Source organism: Lepus europaeus, chromosome 2, assembly GCF_033115175.1.
Source record: "Lepus europaeus isolate LE1 chromosome 2, mLepTim1.pri, whole genome shotgun sequence".
Taxonomy (NCBI): domain Eukaryota; kingdom Metazoa; phylum Chordata; class Mammalia; order Lagomorpha; family Leporidae; genus Lepus; species Lepus europaeus.
The window spans coordinates 143,865,485-143,880,677 of NC_084828.1; the positions used below are offsets into that span (position 1 = coordinate 143,865,485).

A 15,193-nucleotide genomic window follows, 5' to 3' on the forward strand; every position below is an offset into this window, starting at 1 on the left:
ACAACAGAATGAAAAGATAAGTTTATTTTGGTGCAAAAATATTTTGAAATTGACCCAGTTTTTTTCCTAACATGCAGAGTGAGCTTTCTGGAGACCCCTGTGTGCATGGACTTACACATTTCTTATGTGAAAATAAGCTTATTTTTAATTCTATTTTTCCACACACTTTTTGAAGCACCCTTGATGCTGTGGCAGACATCATGTATCAGCTTAAGAAAATTTCATTGTATTTTTAAAAAACCATGAATGGACATCAAATTGTATAACATTCTTGGCACCCGTAGAACCAACATGATCATATGGCTTTTGTTCTTAGAGTTTCATTAATAGTTTTCCTGTTGACTATTTTCCTATGTCAAATTATCTTGATCCAAGATACACTCCAATTGACTATAATGCATTTTTCTCTTTTAATACTGCTGGACTTGATTTGATTATATTTCACTTAGGATTTTTTTTTTTTAATTTGAAAGGCAGACCGAGAGAGAGAGAGAGAGAGAGAGAGAGAGAGAGAGAACAGATCTTCCATCCACTGCCCAAATGCTCATCTTCATTCTCAAAAGCTCCCAACAGCCAGGGTTGGCTCAGGCCAAAGATGGGAGCCCGGAGCTTAATCTGGGGCTCCCACGTGGGTGTCGGATACTCAAGCATTTGAGTCATCACCTGTTGCCTCCCAGGGTGTGCATCAGCAGGAACTAGATCGGAAGTGGGGCTGGCACTCAAACCCAGGCTCTCTGATTTGGGATGTGGATGTTCCAAGCGGCCTCTTGACCTGAAGATGCACATCCCTATATGCCCGCCCTCCGTTAGGATCTTTGAAAATCTAAGTTCTTAAGAGGTATCCTCATGCCATTGTCTTGTGTGCTGCTGGCTGTGACCGCTTTTGAATGCCTTGTGTTGATTAAAGGCTCAGGCGGGAGAGAGGCGCCGACATGCTGAAGGAACTCCAGCTCTCCCTGTCGGTCATCCTGCTGCTTGCCTGTGGCTTCCTCTACCAGCTGTCCCTGCGATCCGGCTGCCTCTTCTCCTGCCTCCCTCCCTTCAAGTCCCAGGAGGGGCCCGAAGCCCTCCTGAGCCCCGGACGCAGCATCGTGTTCCTGGAGACCTCGGAGAGAACGGAGCCGCCGCCGCTGGTGTCCTGCGCGGTGGAGTCGGCAGCCAGGATTTACCCTGGGCAGCCGGTGGCCTTCTTCATGAAGGGGCTGGGCAATCTCACACAGCTGCCTTCCAATTCCACGCACCCTGCGTTCTCCCTCCTCTCCGCGATGGACAACGTCTTCCTCTTCCCCCTGGACATGAAGAGCCTGCTGGAGGACACCCCGTTGTTTTCCTGGTACACCCACGTAAGTGCTCCTGGCAACTTCGCAGGTCCATGGTGGGAGGGAGCACAGGAAGTGAGTCCGACTCAGGCTCAGAGATGGGACCCCAACCCCTCGACCCCTGCCGTGCCGCCTTGAGTCCAGATTCCCAGGAAGAGGGCAGTCTGGTTAGTCTTCTTTAGCCTGTTGTCTTTTGTGTCTGGCCTGTTTCCTACTGCTTCAGCTTCACCTTTGAGATTATTCTTAACTGCATGAGTTAGAATATCTTTTCTAGATGTACAGAGCACTTACTTTTCACTACAGCTTGAAACCCATCTCTGTTAAATGATGTTTGCACCCGAGGGGGAAACCAGGCAAAGTTTAACATGAAAATAATGTAGGTAGAAAACTCAGGAAGAATCAATGGAGTGCTGCTATATGGACTGGGTTGTATCAAGATGTGATTGGCAAACTCCTGCAGCTCTTAGCCATCTTATTATCCTCATCTTAGCTGCATATAATAGTAAGAAAATAGTATTTCAATTTCATATTTCTCTCCCAGAGGACTGACAGTCAAGTACTGTTTAAGGAAATTATAGCACACTCACTCAATGAGTTGAACATGGAGTCTTTTACTTTTATGGTATTTCTTTAAACTGACATCTTATGAAGACTATAGCAAATCTTGGATTAAAAACTCCCTTACATTACAATGTAATTCCAATCATGTCAGCTCCTTAAAAACCCACACTCATCTATCAAGAAAAAAAAAAAAACCTGAAGAAATTACATAGCACACAGTAATAGGTGTTTCAGTATGATTGCATTTTAGTATGATCAGATTCAGAGTGAACTTAGTGATAGGAGTATGTTAATTTAATAAATAAAACTATTTTGAAAAATAGAAAGTAACTTAGAAACTGACACCAAAATAATACTGTTTGCTTGCTACTTAAAGTCTTATCTAAATTCTAAGCATAGGCCACGCCATATATCAGCAAAAGTTTCCTCTGTAAAGGGCCAGGTAGTAAATATTTTAGGCTTTGTGGGCCAAGAGGCAACATGGACGATATTATGGAGGCATTGGTCAGTTTCCCATGGCCGCTGTAACATCGCTACAAACCTTGGGATTCCAAGCAGTGGGAGTTTATTCCCTAAATTCTGGAGGCCAGGAGTGCCAGACTAGTTTCCCGGAGCCCCAGTCCAGCTGCTGTGGCCACGTTCCCTGCAGAGGCTCTGGCCGGGAACCTCTTTCCAGCTGCTGGGGGCTGTGCACTTTCCTTGGCCCGAGCCCCCCACTCCCACCTCTGCCTCCACCTTCAAATCCCCCTTCATCTCCGTGTGGAAAATCTTCCTCTCCCTCTTTCCTTAAAGGTCCTGTCTGAGTTTTTAAGCATCCATCGGGATGACCCAGGATACTCTCCCCACCTCAAGGTCCGTCAGTTAACCACACCTGCAAAGACCCTTTTCCCCTAGGAGGTCCACGAGTTGGGCCCTGATGTCTTTGGGTGGCCATTTGGTCATTAGTCAGCCTCCTACAGTATTTACACAAAAGGAGAGAAAACTCTTGCCCTGCCCAGCCCTGCCCTATGTGATCGGGAACTGAGTGGGCTATCCTGGGTGGCGGGCATGTTTGCTTCTGGTTGTGGTTGGCTGGAAGCATTTTCTGGACTAAGTGATAGGACTGAGGGGGAGGGGTCTGGTGGGCCAGGAAGGTAGGAGGTGGGGCTGGGAGTCATTTTCACTCCTGTTCCCACGGACTTCTACATCCCCAAGTGCCCATCTCGCTTTCCCAAGAGCCCAGATGTATCAAATTGGTACCTGTGGAGAGATGGCAGAGCAGTGCACTGGACTGAGGCATTGTAGGCCTGGCAGCTGCCAACAGCAGTGCTCCTGGGAATAGGTGGCTCTGGGCCAGGCAGAGACAGGACAGTGGTGTGCCAGGGAGGCAGGCTCTGGGAGTGGAGGCTACCTGCCAGCTTGGCTGGTCCCTGTGCCTCTCAGCTTTAGCTGCTCCAGGACCGTACGAGTTTCCTGATGCTGGGCCAGGCTAACACTACCGCGATTGGGTTTTGCTCTTTGGTGGTGGTGGTGGGGAATCTCTAGCCAAGAGATGCTGCATACTATATTCTTTTCTCACAGATGAATCATGACTATGAGGATCTTCAAGTCTCTTTATAGTTCTGAACTAAGAAATCTTAAAGACTTAACTCATCACTTTGTAAACATTTTTGTGCTGGGAACCCTCTTTCAGTGCGACAAATAAATCATCTCTTGGCACCACTGTTCCATGGAGCATAGCTTCGGTTGCTTTGACCTGCTCCTAGATTTTTATATGTTGGATTTTAGGAGCAAGGTGGACCCTGGGATGCAGAGCCCTGAAGTGCCTTTTCCAAGTGCTGCCCTAAACTGTGTGTCTACAGCAATCATACCTGGATACCTTTGGGGTGCTGGGCTGTGGCAGGTTCTGCCCCAGTTAGGCGACCATAGCCCAGCTTGGGGCTACCTGTTGGATGACCCAAGATACCATCATTTGCTGGTTAGCCCTGGATTTGCTGCTTAGATCTGGGCAATTGTAGTCCTTGAAAATGCCCAGACATGGGGCCAGTGCTGTGGTATAGTCAGTCTCTGCCTGCAATGCCGGCATCCCATATGGGTACCAGTTTGAGTCCTGGCTGCTCCACTTCCAATCCAACTCCCTTCTAATAACCTGGGAAAGCAGTGGAAGATGGCCCAAGTGCTTAGGCCCCTGTACCCATGTGGGAGACCTAGAAGAAGCTCCTGGTTCCTGGCCTTGGATTGGCCTAGCTCTGACCATTGTGCCCATTTGGGGAGTGAACCAGTGGATGGAAGACCTCTCTCTCTGTCTCTGTCTCTGTTTCTCTCTCTGTGTCATGCTGCCTCTAAATATAGAAATAAGTCTTAAAAAGAAAAAAAGAAAATGCCCAGAGATGAGGACAGTGGGTTCAGGGGGAATGGGCAGTGGTGATCTGAGCGGCCAGAACCCACACCCTCTCTGGCACTCACCCCTCTTGGAGCTCTTGTGTTTTAAGTTGGTGTTAGTCTACTGCCCAATCAGGGTGGGCCTTCTCCTTCTCCAGGATTGTGTAGTTTTTGGTGTCTTATTTTTTGCATCTGTTTCCTAATAATTGCCATCTTACCACAGAATCAAAGGTTATCATTTTTACCAAAACTTTGCTTCTTTTGAAGGAGTGGATAACTAAAACCAGATTGCTTGAGTTCAAGGAAACCAACCTCTGCCTCTCTTACCTTGGAAGCGTGACCAAAATTCCTGGTCCTTCTAATTTTTCACTTGAAAAATAAAAATAATGGGGGCCAGCGCTGTGGCGTAGTAGGTTAAGCCTCCGCCTGTGGTGCCGGCATCCCATATGGGTGCCGGTTCCTGTACTGGTTGCTCCACTTCCAATCCAGCTCTCTGCTGTTGCCTGGGAAAGCAGTGGAAGATGGCCCAAGTGCTTGGGCCTCTGCTACCACCTGGATGACCCGGAAGAAGCTCCTGGCTCTTGGCTTTGAATCGGCACAGCTCTGGCTGTTGCAGCTATTTGGAGAGTGAACCAGTGGGTAGAAGATCTCTCTCTCTCTGTCACCCTCTATCTGTAACTCTGTCTCTCAAATAAATAAATCTTAAAAAACAAAGAAAAAGAAAAATGACCATTATACCTATCTTTTTTTTTTTTTTTTTTTGACAGGCAGAGTGGATAGTGAGAGAGAGACAGAGAGAAAGGTCTTCCTTTTTGCCATTGGTTCACCCTCCAATGGCCGCTGTGGCTGGCACATCGCGCTGATCCGAAGCCAGGAGCCAGGTGTTTCTCCTGGTCTCCCATGCGGGTGCAGGGCCCAAGGACTTGGGCCATCCTCCACTGCCTTCCCGGGCCATAGCAGAGAGCTGGCCTGGAAGAGGGGCAACTGGGACAGAATCCAGTGCCCCAACCGGGACTAGAACCTGGTGTGCCAGCGCCGCAAGGCGGAGGATTAGCCTGTTGAGCCACAGCGCCAGCCCCAGAGGTTAATCTTAACATACTTAAATTCAGAAAAAAATTTTGCTTTTTGTATTCAGAATCTTAGCATTCCATGTGGGAACATTGCCATTTACATGGATTTATTTTTGTTCCTTTTTTTTAATCTTAAAGATTTATTTATTTATTTTGAAAGTCAGAGTTACAGAGAGAGGGAGAGACACACAGAGAGAAACCTTCTATCCTGTGGCTTACTCCTCTAGATGGCTACAATAGCCAGGGCTGGGCCAGGCCAAAGCCAGGAGCCAGGAGCTTTATCCATGTCTCCCATGTGGGTGCAGGGGCCCAAGGACTTGGGCATCAGCAGGGAGCTGGATCAGAAGTGGAGCAGCCGGGACGCCAACTGGAGCCCATGTAGAATGCTGGTGCTGTAGGTGGCGGGTTTACCCGCTAAGCCGCATCTCTGGCCCCTATTTTTGTTCCTCTTTTTTATTTATTTATTTATTTATTTATTTATTTATTTATTTTTGACAGGCAGAGTGGACAGTGAGAGAGAGAGAGAGACAGAGAGAAAGGTCTTCCTTTGCCGTTGGTTCACCCTCCAATGGCCGCCGCGGCTGGCGCACCTCGCTGATCCGAAGGCAGGAGCCAGGTGCTTCTCCTGGTCTCCCATGGGGTGCAGAGCCCAAGGACTTGGGCCATCCTCCACTGCACTCCCTCACGGCCTTCTAGGAGAGTTAATTGAGGGATGCACCTGGGAGAAAATTCCTCCAGCCACGGATGGGAAACTAAAGCTGCAGGCCTTACAAAAACAGACAAGCTGTGCCACAGCCAGCAGGAGGCTGTGCGCCGAGAGACTTGTCACCCTGAGGGGTGTATGGCAGCGGCCCAGGTCTGGGCCTGAAGCAGCTGCAGCACCTCCCCCAGGCTGTCCCACAGCAGTGCCGTCTCAGAGTACAGCAGACTGGCACGGCCGACCCCGAGAACTGCACTAGAGACCCCAGAGAGCTGGCCTGGAAGAGGGGCAACCGGGACAGGATCGGTGCCCCGACCGGGACTAGAACCCGGTGTGCCGGCGCCGCAAGGTGGAGGATTAGCCTAGTGAGCCGCGGCGCCGGCTATTTTTGTTCCTCTTAAAGTCATTGGCTGTGCTGCTCATATGTCAGCAATGTGTCAGTCAGGCCTGACCAGCTCTCTCGAGCAGGGACCCTGGATTCGCCACATCTCGCACCCCTACTGCCTGCCACTCTGCTCCAAGCCACTGTCATCCCTGCCAGAGTTATGTCAGCAGCCTCCTGCCTGGCTTCGTGGGCTTCTACCCCCACCCCATTTCCAGAACATTCTCCACACAGCAGCCAGAGTGAGCCTTTGAAGACTAATTCTTATCACATCCCTCCTTTCTTCCAAACCTCCTGGATTACCTGGAAGTCTTCACCCGCTCCTACACACCTGCCTACCTCCCCTCCCATCCCTTATCCCTCTCCTCCATCCTGCTTCAGCCATGCCAGGAGTGTCCTCCTGCCTGTGGGCCCTGGCACTTGCTGTTCCCTCTCCCTTAACCCTCTCTGCTTAGATGTGGGTGAGGTACACGCACCCATTTTATTCAAGTTGCTGCTGGAGACTAGTATAACAGTGCTTGCCCTGCCCCTTGCCTCCCCCCACCCCCAGCCAGCTTTCTATCTTCCTCCATAGTCCTTATCAACATCTGACATGGTGGATATTTATTTGCTTAGTATCTCTCTCCTCCCAGTAGGGATTTTCGCCCGTTTGTTCACTGCTGTATCCTCAGCAGCTTTAACTGTGCCTGGCCCATAGCGAGCAGGCCCTCAGTGGATGTTATTAGAGAAATTAATAAATAAACAAAGGTGCACGCATGCATACCTTTTAAGGTTCTTTTTATCAGTTTCTCAAATAACATACTGGCTGGTTTTCTCCGACTCCCCTGATTGCTTTTTTCCTTATCAGATTTTAGCATTTTTGGTGCTGTGTGTGGTTAATGTGCACCCACATGGAAGGATGACTCACGGGGAAAGCCCTGATGCGTTTCTGCTTTACCTTTCCACTGCTTTGACAGCTTTAAAAATCAAGTTCTTGGAGTCTTTACAAACTGCCGAAAGCTTCCCCTGGGCACCGATGGCTGCGCACTTTACACTTGCACAGCAGAATTTTGGCAGGGCAGGGGGGTGGAAGAGGAAAAGGTAAGTTTGGTAAATCTGCAAAATTTGAGCTTGAGGCAACTCACTTTGGGGCAGGTTGGCTGGCTTTGTGCCTCGCCAGCTACCCTGAGCCTGGCTGTGGGCTGTGGCCCCCACCTCTCCCTCTGCTTGCTGCTTGGGGCTGATTTGCAGCTGCTCCTGCAGGTCAACACCAGTGTCCAGAGGAACTGGCTCCACGTCAGCTCGGATGCGTGCCGCCTGGCCATCATCTGGAAATACGGTGGCATCTACATGGACACCGATGTCATCTCCATCAGGCCCATCCCCGAGGCGAATTTCCTGGCTGCACAGGCCTCTCGGTACTCCAGCAATGGGGTGTTTGGGTTCCTGCCCCACCATCCCTTCTTGTGGGGCTGCATGGAAAACTTTGTCGAGCACTACAATTCAGCCATCTGGGGCCACCAAGGCCCTGATCTGATGACCAGGATGTTGAGGCTGTGGTGTAAGCTCGGAGACTTCCAGGAGTTGAGCGACCTCAGGTGTCTGAACTTGTCCTTCCTCCACCCCCAGCGGTTCTACCCTATCTCCTATCCAGAGTGGAGGCGCTACTACCAAGTGTGGGACACAGAGCCGAGCTTCAATGACTCTTACGCCCTGCACCTGTGGAACTACATGAACCGGGAGGGGAGGGCTGTGGTGAGAGGGAGCCACACCCTGGTGGAGAGCCTCTTCCGCAAGCACTGTCCCAGGACGTACAGCCTGATTCAAGGCCCAGAGGAGTCAGTGACCAAGGCAGGCCGTCCAGGTAACCAATAGAGACGGCACTGGGTGGCTATTGCTCCATGGCCCCGACGCTTCCTGGAGTGCTCCACTCCCACTTGATCTCCATGGTCTTTCCTATGCATCAGTTATGAGTCTCTTTCTCTGTCTCCAGTAGTTCAACCCCAGAGAACAGTGGTGGCTCTATAACATGGATGTTTATCCCTGTTTTGTGTAAAAAAAAAAAAAGTTCAAGTGCAGGTGATTCAGGGTGAAGATGATAACAGCAGTCATCAGTGACCCAGGTTCCTTGCATCTTTCTGGCTTGTCCTTGGCATCCGTAGCTTATGGTCATTGTGGCTGCTTCACCTCCAGCTTATCTTGTCTGCATTATAGGCAGCAGGGCAAAAGGAACAGAAAGGGCGCCCCTCCTTCATTTTATGAAGACTTTCTGCAAGTAGCATATTCCCCTTGCATCTCACTGGCCGGAGTGTAGCTGCAAGAGAGGCTAGAAATCTAAGGAGAATGAGAAAGCGCATGTTGGGTTAGACACTACCAGTTGTACTACATGGTTTATTTGATACTGGAAGATTAATTTTAAGGCCTGTGGAAGTACTGACTGGGGGAGAAAAAAGAGACTTGATTTCTAAGCCTGATTTTGATATTCATTTATGCATTCAATTAATAAATGTCAACTGAGCCCTTTTCTGCATGCCAACCAGTGATCTAGGTGCTGAAGATACAACTGGATGAAGATGACACGATCCACACACGTATGTCTTAATCACTGGCCATGTGCCCCTAGGACAGTCTCCCCCCTCCCCAGGGGATCTGCTATTCTCTACACTATACCTTTTCACTATGTGAATATAAACTTACTCTACCCCAACTGGCTCACGAAAGCAAATCACAAATTCAAATGTTTAAAACCACTGCCTCTTTTATGCTTTTAAAATATTTATTTTGTTTATTTGAAATGCAGAGTTGCAGAGAGAGAGAGAGAGAGAGAGAGATTCCATCTGATGGTTCTTTCCCCAAATGGCCGCAACAACAGGGGTTGGACCAGGTCAAAGCCAGGAGCCTGGAACATCATCTGGGTCTCCCATGTGGGAGACAAGCACGTGGGCCATCCTCTGCTGCTTTCCCAGGTGCATCAGCAGGGAGCTGGGTTGGAAGTGGAGCAGCCGGGACTGGAACTGGCACCCATATTGGGGGTGCCGGCATCACATGTGGTGGCTTAACCCTTTGCACAATGCCAGCCCCCACTGCCTGTTTTAAATTTGCATAAAAGTTTACCTCCTTCTTTTCAAAGCATTATATTGTACACCATAAATGTATACAACTTTTGTCAACTAAAACATTTAAAAAACTTAAATCTTTTTTCAAGCATTATGAGAATTGGTATTTCTTCTGCAAAACTTAGCAGCCAAGATTTTTTAGCACTTCACTTTTGGCTGTTTGCTCTGTGGGGAAAAACAGTTTAGCTGGCTGTCCTGTGCATTGTGCCCTGGAGCACCCACTGGTGTCCAGCTCCCCTGGCTGTCTCCACAGGTTTAGGATCCTAGGGCCCCGGGCTCAGGGAGGGTCACACAGGAGCTCATCCATGTGGGTGCTCATTTCTGTATCTGGGCAACACGTGGCAAATGGTTTTGTCAACCAACACTCCAACTACTAGAGTTTTGGGGGGAAGCTGATGAGAAATATTTTAAGTTGTCTTGGAATGAAGGAAAAATAGGTCAGCCTGATTGTTACATGTCATCACGCTGGGCTGTGATTATAAGATACTTAATCACAATATCCATAATTCAATTTACCTGACAGTAAAATGTTTTCAATTAGTAAAATATGGGGAGCACACTAATAATGTTCTACTTAATAAACGCTGCTTGTTTAGTGAAAAAAAAAAGTATCAGAAAACATGGTAGTGATAGTGGTGGGGAGAGTTGGACAATGCCATGCCATGGTGAAGTGGAGTGTTTAGCTAGCGGTACATAGGACAGGGCCCTCAAAAAGCTCATGGAGAATGGGTACTATGAAAAAGCTATGCATGGGTTTCCAAAACCTTTGTTCTCAAAATAAACTTGTCATTTAGTTCCATTTCACATGAATCTTTAGAAGACACCTTGTATTTTCTTATTCTTTGAGTTGTCCAATATCTTTTGACACCTTTTCTGTTGGATTGTTTTTCCATTTGTTGTCGCTTTGTAACCACTGTTTGTATGTTAAGGACACTAACACTTTGTTTTCCCCACCTCATTCATTGTGTTTTAACTGTAGATGTCTTGACACTCTGTGTAATCCAATATATCATTTTTTGGATAATCTTTTGCATTTCATGCCAGGTTTCTGCATCCCTCCACCAGCCTGCTTTCTGTGAAGAAATAATGATTCCGCTTCCCCGCCCAGGGGACGGACGCTACAGGGCCCTGTGGTCTCAGGTGTAGTTTCTAAGTTAAATAGCAAGGCCAATGTGCTCCCCTTGGTGATACTGGGGCAGGGGTTCTTCATTTGGGGGTCTATGAACTTACAGTTTTGTTCTTACAAACTGTCAATGAAAATCTTTATCACTTCCTTTAATTACGATTGTGGGCTGCCAACCATTGCACAATCAGTAGCTGTGACTTGGCCATTAAACATCGCAGGTATTTTCATATCACGTTGAGGCTGTTGCATAGATCTGGAAATAGTGTTTACATTTGCCATTTTTAGATAAAATGCTAGATCTTGCCATATAATACATTAATAAAGAAGCAAAAACATTGTTCTATCACAAATTTGTTCTCTGATATTTTCATGGCCATATTTTCAACTTAGCCATGTTCTCTGTAGTTCGATAGGTTTTATTTTTTGTACTTAAGAAACATTCTGAAGTCATCAGCTTCACCAAACCGCCACGTTTATCACTGCCATCAATGGTGGCCAGGGCACAGGTGGCCGGTCACACCTTAGGTGTGTTCCTAGACTTAGCAGGCAGGTAGGTCCTGGTTAGGCTTCTTCTGTCCTCAAATTTTCAGTTCTGCACTTGAAACTCTCCCACCTTCCTCCCTGGGAGAAAGAATGTCTTCTGCAGGTGCACGGATTTTCTACAAAGTGGCCTTTTCAGGGACTGGGCTGGAGTGTAGGCCCTGCCTAAGGAAGAGGTTCCCCTCCCCTCCAGCCAATTCCATACATGTGACTTGCAGACCTTTTGTGCCCAGTTCTCAGATTTCTCATGAGGAGCCAGCACTAGATTTGTATGTAAAATCCCCTTCTAACTGTGTATCTATCTACACATGAAAGCTGTGAAAACCACAGTAGACTTTTGACCTAAAGTCACCCAGGGAGGAGCCAGGGCTGCCATCTCCGTCCTGGGAGACCTGTCGGGTGCACCTGGTTCTCCGGCAGGAGAGCGGACTCCCACCCCTAGCTGGCTCCTGAGGTGCAATGCCGGCAGTTGGCAGCAGAGGGCACTGCCTCTGCCAATTCCTGTTGTTTCCTGAGAGCTCCCCAGGTGCGGGAAGGAGACCTGAGGGCAGGTGTCTGACACTGAACTGAGGTGGGCCCAGGATACTGGAGCCCAACTCCCGCCTCCTCACTCACCAGGGACTGAGTGACAGCACTGTCCTCTGGACCTGCCACCTAGGTCATGGACCCCACACACTCCCCACCAGTGCTGCCAGGTCTCACGTGTGCTGTGGCAGCAGCAGGTGACAGCTTCCCAGTGCTCATGCTCAGTCCTCTGGAAGCTCCTGGCCTCTTTGGCATCAAGAGCACGGCCTGGCACACGATAGGTTCCCAGCAACCCTCCCCAGTGCGGCTGCTGGAGTGAGGCCCAGGGAGGGGAAGGTGCGAGGACTCTACGTGTGGTGGTGTTGGTGGGCCCACTTGGGAAGCTTTGGCTTTTGGCAGTCCTGGTAGGATGGGACTGGGTGCATGCCAAGTCTGCTTTGTCACAGCAGCTCTGCAAGGAAGGTCATGCCGTCTCCACATGGGGACATCGGGGCCAGGGGAAATCACACACACACACACACACACACACACCCCTCATCAGAGCTCCCTCCTGCAAGACTCAGGGATACAGTGGGATGAGGGATTCTGAGAACAAATGCTACAACCAATTTCTTTTTTTAAAAAAGATTATTTTATTTATTTGAAATGTAGAGTTACAGAAAGAAGAGACAGACAGACAGACAGACACACACACATACACACACACACACAGAGAGAGAGAGGTCCTCCAATCACTGGTTCATTCCCCAAATGGCTACAATAGCTAAGGGTTGGGTCAGCCCAAAGCCGGAACCAGGAGCTTCATCCAAGTCACTCACATGAGTGCGGGGCCCAAGCACTTGGGCCATCTTCCACTGCTTTCCCAAGTGCATTAGCAGGGAGCTGGATCAGAAGTGGAACAGCCAGGACTTGAACAAGCACTCATATGGGATGCCAGCACTGCAGGCAGCTGCTTAACCTGTTACACCACAACACCAGTCCCCCAAACAAATTCACAGCATGAACTCGGTACACATCACTGACTGCCAGCCACAGGCTGAGCCTGGATGATATTTTAACTATGTTGATTCTCACAGCAACCCTGCTAGGTAGAGTTTATTTCTCCTATTTTACAGATGGAAAAACTGAAGGTCAGAGGGGTTAAGTGACTTTCCCAAGGTCTCACAGTTCGGGAAGGTGGCAGGTACATGTATGACACCAACACTGGTACACTTCTCCCCCTCCTGTAGTGAAAAACGTGTGCTGGGGGCTGGAGTTGTGGCTCAGTGGGTGGAGTCATCACTTGTGACTCCAGCATCCCACATCAGAGAGCCGGTTCAAGTCCTGGCTGTTGTGTTTCCAATTCAGCTTCCTGCTAATGCATACTGGGAAAGCAGTGGAGGATGACTTAAGGGCCTGGGCCCCTGCCACCCACGTGGGAGACCTGGATGGAGTTCTGGGATCCTGGCTTAGGCCTGGCCCTAGCTGCTGTAAAATTTAGGGAGTGAACCAGTAGATGGAGAATCTCTCTCTCTCTCTGCCTTACAAATAAATAAATCTTTTAAAAAAATGGGGTAGCCCGACTAAAGGAGTGGCGGAAAAAACCGCCCCATCGGGACAGATGAATCAGACATTGCTGCTGGTTCCTGGTCCCTGTCTTATCCATTTCTTTAGCATTTCTAAAATCATGGTAGAATACACATAAATAACATAAGCTTTTCCATTTTAATCACTCTCTGGTGTACGATTCAGTGGCGGTACATTCATTTGCATTATTGTGCTACCATCACCACGCTCCACGTCTGGACTTTTCCGCCATTCCCCGGTGGAGACTCCATACGTTCCACAGTGAATCCCTCTGCTATCTCCCCCAACCCTTGGTAACCACGATTCTACCTTCTCTCTCCATGAAGTCCAGTATTCCCCATGTTTCGCCCAAGTGGGATCATGCAGTATTTGTGCCTAGCTTATTTCACTTCACATCCATGGTTTTGCTCTGGTCTGAATGCCTCAATGAAGTTGAAACCCTGGCCCCCAAGATAATGATACTAGGAGATGGATCTTGGGGAGTGATTAGGCCATGAAGGTGGAACCTTCATGATTGTGATTAGGATCCTTCTATCAGAGACCCCCCAGAGAGCCGGCCGGCCAGCCGGCTGCGGGAGCACCCAGGGAGAAGCCGGGCCAGGGTTCTCCATCCGCTCAGTTTACTGGTACCTTTGTTAACAAAATGGTGCTGTCTTGTCTGTGCCAGCTATGCCCTGGACACCATCTTAACCTCTGCCCCCCACCCCGTCATCTTACACAGTAAGATCCTATCCTAAGCCCCAAGGCCCAGCCACAGGAGCCCCACCCTAATGGGATTCGCTGCTCCGACTTCCCTACCCCCGGACAAAGGTATAACAGGACCTGCTTCCAGCAAATGTGCCCTCTCTGATTTCTCTCTCCTTTACTCTCTCGCCACCTCCCCCAGGCCCGCCAGGCTCCCCCACCCGACAATACACCTTTCCCTCAACCCCGGTGTTTGGTGTGTTTTCTTGGTGGCCTTACAGCCCCGATGTTTGCCCAGGCTCCAGCATTGTCAAAAGTAAATTTCTATTGTTTGTAAGTGACCCAGATAATGGTATTTTCCTGTAGTAGCTTACACAGATAAAGACAGTTTTCAAGAGTCATTCATGTTGTAGCATATGCCAGCGCTATCTTCTTTTTAAAAGGTGAATAAGGTTCCATTGTGTGAATGGCACATTTTGTTTATCCAGCTATCTGTCAATGGGCACCTGGATAGCCACCTTCTGGTTAGTGTAAATAATGCTGTTCTGAGTTCAGTGTGTAAATATCTGTACTGGGGCCACACTGTGGCTTAGCAAGTAAAGCCGCCACCTGCAGTGCTGGCATCCCATAAGGATGCCGGTTTGAGTCCCAGCTGCTCCTCTTCCGATCCATCTCTCTGCTATAGTCTGGGAAAGTAGTAGAAGATGGCCCAAGTGCTTGGGCCCCTGCACCTATGTGGGAGACCTGGAAGAAGCTCCTGGATCCTGGTCAGGCTTCAGCCTGACCCAGCCCCAGCCATTTTGGCCATTTGGGGAGTGAACCAACAGATAAAATCTCTCTCTCTGTCTCTCCCTCTCTCTCCAACTCTGCCTTTCAAATAAATAAATAAACCTTTAAAATATATTATATATATATATATATATGAACCATTCCTTGCTATCAATGCTTTTGCATATACAAGAACTTCAAAAAGTTGGAGGAAAATGGCATTAAAGAGGTGATTATGATACAAACAGTTTTGATATCTATGAATGGGTTTGTCATTTTCTTTGGACTCCTGAAAGATCCAGGTATACCTAGAAGTAGAATCGCTTCTACACACAGAGCTTGGCAGATCCAGGCTGTGGTGGGCTAGGGCTGGAAGCAACAGAAAGATTCTGAGGCCCAGCTCGGCCAAGATTACTCCCGGGAACCGATCAGGACTGCTCCCAGGAGGGAGCAAGGGCAGTGCCTGCGGCCAAGGCGGCTGTGGCCCGAGCAGATC

The 15,193-nt window shown here is 48.8% G+C and overlaps 1 protein-coding gene across 1 annotated transcript; it reads left to right on the top strand.

Annotated features, from left to right (window-relative positions):
* The first annotated feature begins 932 nt into the window (after positions 1–932).
* On the top strand, positions 933–8,247 carry A4GNT (alpha-1,4-N-acetylglucosaminyltransferase). Its single transcript, XM_062178873.1, has 2 exons — positions 933–1,343; positions 7,636–8,247. Exons 1-2 carry the CDS (start codon positions 933–935, stop codon positions 8,245–8,247), a joined length of 1,023 nt encoding a protein of 340 aa, XP_062034857.1.
* Positions 8,248–15,193: the final 6,946 nt, after the last annotated feature.

Coding starts and splice junctions, on each gene's coding strand:
- A4GNT (XM_062178873.1), top strand. CDS start 933: ATGCTGAAGGAACTCCAGCTCTCCCTGTCGGTCATCCTGCTGCTTGCC. Junction 1,344..7,635: donor TGTTTTCCTGGTACACCCAC/GTAAGTGCTCCT, acceptor CTGCTCCTGCAG/GTCAACACCAGTGTCCAGAG.